Raw genomic sequence first — 10385 nt, forward strand, 5'->3', positions numbered from 1 at the left:
AGTAAATTTTAAATGAGCTACTTTTTACTTTTACTTGAGTAGATTTTTAGACTGGTACTTTTACTTGTACTTAAGTCAAATTTCATTAATGTAATGGTACTTTTACTCGAGTAGAATATTTTCGTACTCTTTCCACCTCTGATTATTATGTGCAAACAGTGAGAAACTCTGTATTTGTGCAGTGTGCGCATGTAAAAAAAAAATCCGATTTGAAGTTTGTGAAATATAAACATCAACCCGATCACTTTATTTAGCGTTCATGTAAACACTACATTCAGATTCATCAATCGAAATGAATTCAGTCCGATTGAACCAAAAATTGTGCATGTAAACGTAGCCACTGTGAATTTAAGCAGTGGTTCTTAACTGGTGGGTCACAAGTCTGAAATCTCTTTGAATGGGGAAACATCAAATTCTCCAAAACTGTTCACTAAGCTTATGATTAAATTTCATATTTGAAATCACCAATGAAATCTGACAACAACTGTATCATAAATGTTGTTTATTTTGCTCAAATGGCTCAAAAAAAACTTATTTTTCAGGCTAGTGCGCATGCGCAGTCCTGACCGCACGTCTCAGAGCGATGACTGTTTCTATAGCAACCGGGACTTCTAACAGCAGCTGCAGTGACGCGCTGACTTTACCGATTAGCGATTGGCTCTTTTGCTCAGAAGGCGGGGCTTCGTTCGATAGAGCGGCCATATTGGGAGTTGCATTTTTCCCCATTCAAAACTATACAAGTGACACGTCTTGGGTATTCTATAGTCTTTGTTATCCATCACAGTGTTGCCAAGTCCGCGGTTTTCCAGTGGAATTGGGCTTCTTTTTCACTGTTGCCGTGGGTTGAAGCGAGCCCAATAACTGTATTTTAGCCCCCGGAACGCGATTTTTACTGGGGGACCCCCTTGAAACACGGTTAGTTTGGGCTACTTTTGAGTGGCAATTGGGCAGGTTTCGTTTTGAAAACCTGGCAACCCTTTCCGTCAAGCAGGTAACGTTATTATTGCTAACATAGCGACTCATCGAAAAATACATTGGCATCATCTGTAATAAAGAGAAAATAATCACTTTATCCGATGTTTAAGTGTATAAAATAGCCTTGACAGCCTTACTTACTGGAGTTCCACAACTATTGACTTTGTTCTCTCTCACCGGACTTGTGTGTGTAGGTGATGTAAAAGAGGAAAGCAGGCATTTGGACCAAAGCCCTAAACTTAAACTAAAACGCATTTTTGCCTTGTTTGTGTTGTTTTACTACTTACACAATTATTTAAAGTATAAAATATTGTTATTTACAATACACAGCGTGGTTTTTAATCATATTTTTAGGGGGGGCAACCCTCAGATGGGGGAGGGTCCTGTACTGTGTCCCCCGACCCTCCCGGGATTTCCACCTATGATTGTCAATATAACATTAAAAAATGGTCTTATTGCTATTGACCAGAATATTAATATTAGTGCATTATACACATTATTGAGCCTATGCAGTTCTAACATGAGTAATCTGAGTAACCAGATTGTCTAATGCCTTATCTAAATGTCTTATACACTGCGATGTTTTGCAGACCATCAGAAGCAGCGTGTCCTGGAGAAGAGGCTGTATGCTGTGGATGGAAGCAGCTCCTTCCTGGAATGCATCCCGAAATCACTACAGGCCCAGATTACATGGACCTATCAGAGACACCCGGAAAACCCACGGGAAGAGGTGAGAGAGAGGAGAGAGCAGGCTGGAGCAGATATGTGGGGTTATTATGGGAAAGACGGATATAGACAGCATTGATAAGAGATGATAAATGTGTGTCTTTGTTTAAATTAATGACTTTCTGTCTTATCAGTGTAGTTATAACTCATACTTGATGCATTTATTGTGTGTGTGTAATTACAGGTTCGTCTAGATGGCCGTGTTTTGCAGACTGAGCGAGGCCTGTTGATAAGGCGAGCTGTGCGTAGAGACGGTGGCGTGTATCAGTGTCACGCGATGGAACATGGATTCACCCAGACCCTCCTCGCGATCACACTGGAGATTTTGCCTTCGGCTGGCTCCGCCCCTTCAGCTCCTATCCCTCGCAGCCCTGCCCACTCCCACACCAATCATGGGCAGTCCACCAATCAAAAACCGTGGTACAGGGACTTCATGCAGTTGGTGGATCACCCAAACTTAAACACAGTCGACCAGATCTGCGAGCAAATTTGGTCACGCAAGCACAGCCTATCAGGGAAGAGTGCTCCAGATCCAGCCAATGAGGCGCCGGTTCATGACCCGCTGCACTCTAAAAAGTGGAAGCACCTGAAGGAAGTGAGGAAAGGGCGAAATCGCAGAATGCACGATGGGAGACCCGCCCCCAGAGCGCCGCGGAGCGCGTTAGAGTAGCGAGGGATGAGAGACAGAGTAAAAAACAGACTGAGAGACAGAAAGAAAGAGCAAAAACCACTGGAGGTGGACAGATTCACACACAGCATCTCATTCAGTGACTGTTTATCGCCTGTTCTGCTCCTTATTACCCCTGTGTCAACACTCCACTGCCTGTTATCAGTCTCTATATACTCTGCCCTCATCTGTCCTCATCATCCAGTCTGAAGACTCAATAGTGCCCCCGCGACCCCAATCCCGCTCCCGCCAGCATCTATTACTCCCGATGGTTATCCAGAAACCTAAAGTCCAAATAATCCTTTTGAATTGTAACAGGAAAAGCTTTGATCGAAAATTGAAGACACAAAGTCGTGCATGCGCTGCGTAAACATAGGCTCTTGTGGACAGACATTGAGTAAATCCATGCATACTCTTCTTTGTTTTCATCTGGGTGTTTGTGCAACATGTGTTTTTAGATTAGATTCTTCTCTCACTTTGGCCCTGAAACCCTCACAGACCCCTTGACTCACCAGCACTATATGAACATCATCACTCTTCTTTCACTGCTTGAAGACTTAAAACACAACATTTCAAGCAAACAAAAGATTAAAAAACAGAAAAACTGTACATTCGTGATCTGGTAAGGTAGGTACTGTAAGAGTGTTTAAGTAAATGATTATTTTATATGACGGTAGGCTAATTATATACCTTGTAAGCGTAAAGGGTTCAGTGAGCTTTACATTTCTGGCAGTTGCTAGATAGATAATGGGTTAAATCAGGAAACACAGATCCGAGGCCCTCTTTGAAGACAAGAAACAAGCAAAAGTACCCAAGAAAAATGTCTTTAGCGCTCACTCTGACAATTCAGATGAATATTTCATTTAACACATTCAAAGAGTCTAGCCAATGGGCCATTTATTTTTCATTGACTCTTTCTGTCTTTTGAAAATAGCAGCGTTGAATTTGTCGGTAAATGCGTGTTTGCAAACGTTCGATGCCAAATTTCTCTTTTTATTGCGTTGCAAAAGCGGTATGGGAGCGAGTCAGACAAACTCTATAAATTTACCGTGGTAATTTTTCTGCACAAAATACCATAGTTAGGCTACTTTAGTCGTAGTCGCTAACTTATAACTGTGGTAGCGTGATATCCACCGCCACAAAAAAAAGAAGAAACTGAAAGTTTGTACAGTATTTTGTACTCTATGGTGGTTAGCAATATAAATGGATGGTGCTGGCGCAGGACAGTCTCTTGGTCTGAGCGCCCTCTTCTGGTGTCTGTGGGTATGGTTTCTGCTGTGTCGGGGATGAGAGAAACGTGGCATTGTAAAATAAATAATCAATTCGGATTCATTTTAAATGGATGTAAGAATGTTTTGAGCGAAACTGGTGGATTATCATTTGGTAGTATTTATACCAGTTTTCTAAAAGTTGTAGGCTAATGGTTATTTTTGCATGACTTAAAACGTCTTGATGAGCGTTTTTTTTATACAATGAAAAGACCATGTTTTAAAACTGTCCTGCAAGATTATCTGGTGTTTTCAGCATATATTTATTGCTCGATAAGCTAATGTGTTGTGGTGGTTTGTGATGAAGCTGACCTACATGTGTAGTGTCCATTTTGATAGAGGAGAATATGAGAACATTCTTGTGTGTATATTTTGAAATCCTCTCCCTTCTTTTGAATACATGTTTAAAGACACAGTTCGAAAGTAATAATTTGGGTAATTTAAAAGACTATTCAAACAGCATTTCAAACTCATCTTTGTGACGCTTCTCAGCTTTTGAGAGAGTGTAAGAGAAAAAGCGGGTGTAGGCTATGTGTGTCTCAATGTGAAAGAGGCTCTGTGTTTGTGTGCCATTAAATATTAGGATTTCTGTACATTGGGGAAAATTGTGAGTTGCATTTTGTGGACAAGTCAAAGGTCGAAGGCCAAAGTTGACGTGAACACTGTATTATTCCCTGAGTATTTTCTCTGTGGATTGTTGCATCAGACTGTAAATGATTAACACAATAAAACATACAGTTACTTAAAAATAACTCCTGTTTTATTTTTGATAGAGCAAGAGTGAGAATTTAAGAGAAAGAAAATTGAGAAAAAAATTGTATGCAGTAGTGCGATCTCACCACTCGAGTGCACATCTGTGCATGCTGTTTCACACACTAGTCTCACTTTGAACAGAATATTCCATCGGGTACGATTATTTTTTAAAGTAAAAAATAAATAAAATAGAATTTAAAAAGTAATTTATTTAAAAAAAAATTAGCATAAAAAAAAAAAGAATAAGTAAGTGAAGGAAATGTGTTGAACATTTCCACATTATTGCCCAGAAAAATAAAACAACGTAGAATAGAGATAAGAATGAATAAAAAGGGGACCTTTTTTGCTAGTTGCATTATTGAATATGCTATAAGGACAATATAAAACATTACCACTTGTTACATATTTTCCATTCTGTCTGCTAACTGGTAATGTCTCTTTCTGTGACAGCTGTAATGATTAATGATGTCAATTAGTGCTAATTAACCCTTCATTAGACTCCTTAACCTCTCAGACTCTCATTAGAGGTGTTGACTTTAGAAAGCAGGGTCAACAGATCTTCTCACGGACTCACCTATAGATTCTTGCACTCATATTCGTTCTTCGTTTCTTTTCTGTCTTTCGTTCTGTCTCACTCAAGTGGCATAGAAAAACACACCTCCCTGAACAATGAAAATGAAAATGAGTCAAGACTTAATTGGGCTTCAGAAAATATATTTGTGGATCTTATTACAGGGGCTGTGGGAAAGAAAGAAAATGTGCATGTGGATTTAAACCTACACTAAACTGTGTAATGAAGCCCCTTGATAGTGACTGATTGAACATGGTCTCTCCATTCATACTTTGGCAGTCTGCATTATTCTGTAACTGAATGTTTATTTTCACACAGCTGTGCTGCTCAGTGTAGTGCTATACAGGCGTGGAAACACTGGTATGTCCGATTGGGCCTTGATGGTGTTTGTCCATGTTTCTAAACAGGAAGTGGGTCATTGGTGTGCGTCAGTGTTGACAGTTCCTGCAGCTGCTGTGTTTCACCATTTACAGCAGTTACTTATGCACACATCCGCAGACTAGTCTGAATGACTGTTTATGTCTTTGCTAAGCATTTTCGAGTTGCACTTAAATGTGAGGCTGTGAATGAACAGGAGAGAGTTAAGGCTTACTTTCCCTCCTCCTTTTCTCTGTTGCTATGAGAATGATGTAAGTTTGATTGATTTAATGTATAATTCCTGTCTGTATCACAGACAGTACAAGATGAGCCAAAGTTCGGCACAAATAGGTTTATGTCTTTGAGCAAATTACTAACCCCAAATATAAACAATAGTATTGATGCTTGACCTCCCTGTGAAAAAAAACTGCTAAAACCAGCCTAAGCTGGTTGGCTGGTCTTAGCTGGTTTAAGCTGGTCTCCCAGACTGACCAGCTAAGAAAGTAGCCAAAACCCCTCTAAAACCAGCCTGCTGACCAGCCTAGACCAGGCTGGATGCACCTAGACCTAAGCTGTTTTTTTCAGCAGGGCTAGACTAACATAGTTTAAGATCAAACTGACTGTTCTCTGTGAACATACTGTACACTTTCACACGCTGACAAATAAAACACAAGACTGTGGCAAAGAAAGAAACAATGCATAAATATACAGTATCAGTCTAATGTAATACAGACAACGGATGCAATTATTACTGTCCTTTAGTGTGACCCCTGACCTGAAGTAGTAAACTTTGTCACATAACTCGCTTTACCATTTATACCATTTCTCACATTTATTCACTTTCTGATCTATTACATCCAAAAGTGTTCTGTAGATAGAGACATAAAGAGGTAATTGTTTGACTCCCTTCCCTCCTAAAGTTGAAGGAATCTTGAAAGGTTATTGTAACAATAAACTGGCTGTGATTCAAACACATGAAGGAAATACATTTTATGTTTTCACTTTATGCTAATGCCAAAGTGAAATGGTCCACATGCAGCCAAACACCAGTGGATCCACTCAAAATGAAGCAGAAAGTTAAAATATTTTTAGAGACACATGAACTAAATTTTTATGTTTTTGGAAGGAAATGCGTGTAATGTTTGACTGCACAAAAAGGCTGTCATGATCTATAGGCACTCCTACTTTTTGTAAATTAGGACAAGGCAGTAAAATAATAATGACAATTTCAGAATTCCAGAAGGCTTAAATGTGTAATGTTCTTCAGGGATCCCACACTCTTTTCCCAATAAATTTACATGTTGTCTTGCATGACAAGGATTACAAATTATAAGATTTAATAATTTTTCAATTTCTAGTCAATCAAATATTTTAGAGCTTGGCATGATTACAAAAAAATAGGCGTCCTCATGTATGCAGGTTTTCCAAGACTGGGAATCCTGGTTTAAGGGGGTAAATTAAAATATAATTAAAATTGATTTTTAATTGTTTTGGTTCCTTTTATTGCTTTTTAAGTCATCTTGGGCCACCTTGGAAATTTACTAAGGCCCCCTGGTTGAGAACCACAGTCCTAGGCTATTGTGGGTGGTTGCCAGAGCGTTGCTAATCAGTTGCTAATGTGTTTTGAGTAATTCATGTCTTGCACCAATGGTAAGGCGAGTTGTGAGACAAAGTTTACTACTTCAGGCCAGGGGTCTAGAACAAATAGCAGCAGAAACAGTGATGTTTGACTTAGCAATTAGCTTTTTAACACTGAGAGCAAAACCATGGCACAGTTTGACAGTTATATGATGCAACCGTATCCACCTGCTAACTACATCACATATAAACGCACATTTGGGCCTCGTTTAGCTGGTGTTTCGGTTCTGGCTGGGTCTGGTTTATGAATGTCTTTACTGATTTTTATAGCTCTTTTACTGTGGTCTGTTCTCCAGCAGTGACATATATCACAGCACAGGCGCTTGTTCTTAAAGTCGAGCCTCGTACTGACTAATGACACTAACGTATGACCTCACTTGAATGGAGTCATTTATAAATTAAGCACTGACAAAGACAATCTCAGGAGAAAAAGACCTTTTCAGTTCAGCATGATAAACCAGCACACGTTGGAGAACATAAAAGGAACATCTGTAATGCTGAACGGTCACACCCAACCCCTGGGTCCCACTAAGAGGGGGTCGCTCTGAGCTGACCTAATCGCTCTCCACGGACCCGATGTGAAACACAAACCCATAAAACGTTGTGTGAAATGTTTTTATTTATGTATCATCACTGAACCAAACACAGGTCGGAGTTTTCTGCATGCAAGAATCACTTTTAAATAACAAATATATCAGACACACTAGTTAAAATACTGCATTTGTCCTGTGTGTACTTTGTCTACAGAGAAAATGTGCTAAAATCAACACAGCTGATTTAAAGACAGTGAAAAAGAGAAATTGTGCTGTTAATGTTCTTGGAGATACAGAACAGTTCCTTTCAGATTATTGTCTTAATGTTGAGTTTCAAAAACTAATGACGCATGCGGTTCAAATCAGAGCAGTGCTGCTGTACCCATTCACAAAAAGCAGTTTCAGTGCAACTAGTCTATGCAGTCAGTCATGTCAGGGCATTGAACAGAAAATTATAAGTCAGCTTGTTTCTTTTGCTTGATTTGCTCCAGCGGTTTGATGATTTTCCCCTGAAGTTCTGAAAAGTCACTGGAGAAATTTTGCAGCCAAACGGTTTCTCTCCAGAAAAGATTTGTACAGCAATGTTTTTAGAGAAAGCAGTATTTTTTCCAGACCTTTCTAACTATAAATAAATAAATGGTTCAAGTGATACAGGAGTTTTTAGTTTAGATGTACAAAGAAACAAGTAAACTAGATGTTCATATAAAGGCTACTGCAGCTGCTGAACCGCGTTTGCTAGAATGAATAGTAAAACATCAGCTGTCTAGTTTTACATCTATTAAAGTTTGCTATATAATTAAAATTCAAAAATACTTTATAATAAGGTTCAGTTTGTGAGTGATGTACAGTCAGGCAGTCGTTGTGGCAAAAATACACGGTTATTCACCAAAGAAATAAATAAATGGACATGACACAGCAATTATATTGCAGTAATATAAAGTTCTCTGAGGTAATTTTCTCTACAGTTGAAAACGGACAAGCAAAAAGGCACATTTTGCGTGAAAAAAGAAAGCACAAATCTGTGATGTGGTATGTAGAGCTAGTTTTAGTTGCAGCGTTGCAATAGACAACAGAATGCTGTGATTGACCAATCAGAGTCGCATATTCCAAACAGCCGCATAATAACATTAACTAACAACGAACAATGGTCACACTTTATTTTAAGGTCCAATTCTCACTATTAACAAACCATTAACTATGACTTTTGCCTCAAACTCTTAATTTGCTGCTTATTAATAGTTAATAAGGTAGTTGTTAAGTTTAGGTATTGGGTAGGATTAGGGATGTAGATTATGTTCATGCAGAATATATGCTTTATAAGTACTAATAAACAGCTAATGTGTTAATAATAGGCATATACTAATAAGCAACTAGTTAATAGTGAGAATTAGTCCCTATACTAAAGTGTTAACCGAACAATTTTTACAGCATTTATAAGTTTAGGTTAGTGTTAACTACTGTTCATTGATAAGTCATGTTCATAATAAATGAACGTTAATTTATACAATGTTAAAAAAAAAGTATATAATTAGAAAAACACACACACACACCAAGATCGATAAATGCTGTAAAATTCATTATTTCATGTTAGCTAATGCATTAACTAACAAATTGGACCTTACTATAAAGTATTTCCAAAACATTACATCACAAAAAAAAAACGAACCCTGTTCAAAGTTCTGAAGCTCAAGATTGCGATGCTTTGTTTCAAGCTGATTAAGAACAATGTCAGTTCTGTTGAAGTCTCAACGGTTGTCAAGCTATGATTCAGTTACCAGAAAATAGTCTAATTAGTCCAAACTTTTATTTCTTTACAGCTTAACGTACTGGCAGGCTGAGTTTTGTTTAACGCTGCCGTAGTTCTCAGTTGAGGAAAAGTCTCTGACTGAGCATTATGCCCAGTTGTATCACAGCCAGACGTATCTTAAATGAATGTATGTTTTTTGGCACCTGTTATAGCAGGGGCAGCGCTCCAGTCTACTAGTTCCATCCTGTCTACCCTCATTTGTTCCAGTAAAAAGGTTTTGCAGCTGCTGAGTTTTTAAGTGAGACATATAACATTAGCCACAGTCTACTGTGAGGTGATGAGGGCCGGCTGCCATGGTCACAGGAACTTTTGGAGAGGATGCTCAAGAATGTCCTAATTAACACAGAGAGAACTTGGACTGTTAGACACAAAACCTACAATATTTTACAGCACCACAAACAAAAACAAGTATGTTTATGTGTGTGTGAGAGAGCATCTAAAAATTACGCCCACTTTCCATTGGAAGTCCATTTTGCTTCATGTGGGTCTGTTTTACTCTTGTGTGTGGAGGTCCCGTGGAGAGCGGATTCGGGACTCTCCCGTGCTCTTCTGGACTCGTGCTCTCCGCGCAGAGTCCTGCGCTTGCCGATATTTGTCCATCATGCTTTTGTGCTTGCGTCTCAGCTTCTCATTACACCAAACGCGTTCGCAGTACTGCTCCACCTGCGGCAGGTTTGAAGGACCAATCAGCTGCAAGACGTCCTTGAACCACGCCCTGGCCGGGCCACGATTGACAGAGGCTGTGTTGGCGGCGCACGGTGACCATACTTTATACTTGCTGTCACGTGACAGGAGGTCTGAAAGGGTGTCGGCGTGTAAGACGTCCAACCAGAAGCGTGAGAGGGTTTGTGTGAATCCGTGTTCTCGAGATCGACACACGTAGATGCCTTCATCCTGACGGAGCACACGGCGGAACAACAAACCGTCATCTGTCTTAATGACACGTTCATCTAGTAACACCTAAACAAAGAGGAAATTGGAAAAAAAATTATCTGAAATATGATGACCCCTAAACGAGCACACTTAAAATTAATACATGCGCATATATATATATATATATATATATATATATATATATATATATATTTTC

At 39.1% G+C, this 10385-nt stretch overlaps 2 protein-coding genes across 3 annotated transcripts in view; one reads left to right on the forward strand and one right to left on the reverse strand.

The window, feature by feature from the left end:
* The window catches only part of sema3b (sema domain, immunoglobulin domain (Ig), short basic domain, secreted, (semaphorin) 3B), a 41288-nt gene extending 37057 nt beyond the window's left edge, over positions 1-4231 (forward strand). For both annotated transcript variants that reach the window (XM_016461978.1, XM_016461977.1), the window contains 2 exons: positions 1566-1705; positions 1886-4231. In XM_016461978.1, the coding sequence (XP_016317464.1) occupies positions 1566-1705; positions 1886-2371 (626 nt within the window). In that variant the 3' untranslated portion in view covers positions 2372-4231. The remainder of the gene's footprint in view (positions 1-1565; positions 1706-1885) is intronic.
* Positions 4232-9033: 4802 nt separating this feature from the next.
* The window catches only part of sema3bl (sema domain, immunoglobulin domain (Ig), short basic domain, secreted, (semaphorin) 3bl), a 37673-nt gene continuing 36321 nt past the window's right edge, over positions 9034-10385 (reverse strand). Inside the window, exon 15 of the mRNA XM_016462001.1 lies at positions 9034-10255. Within this exon, the coding sequence (XP_016317487.1) occupies positions 9788-10255 (468 nt within the window). The 3' untranslated portion in view covers positions 9034-9787. The remainder of the gene's footprint in view (positions 10256-10385) is intronic.

Source organism: Sinocyclocheilus anshuiensis, unplaced genomic scaffold (genome assembly GCF_001515605.1).
Source record: "Sinocyclocheilus anshuiensis isolate Anshui unplaced genomic scaffold, SAMN03320099.WGS_v1.1 scaffold80, whole genome shotgun sequence".
In the NCBI taxonomy this organism is placed as follows: domain Eukaryota; kingdom Metazoa; phylum Chordata; class Actinopteri; order Cypriniformes; family Cyprinidae; genus Sinocyclocheilus; species Sinocyclocheilus anshuiensis.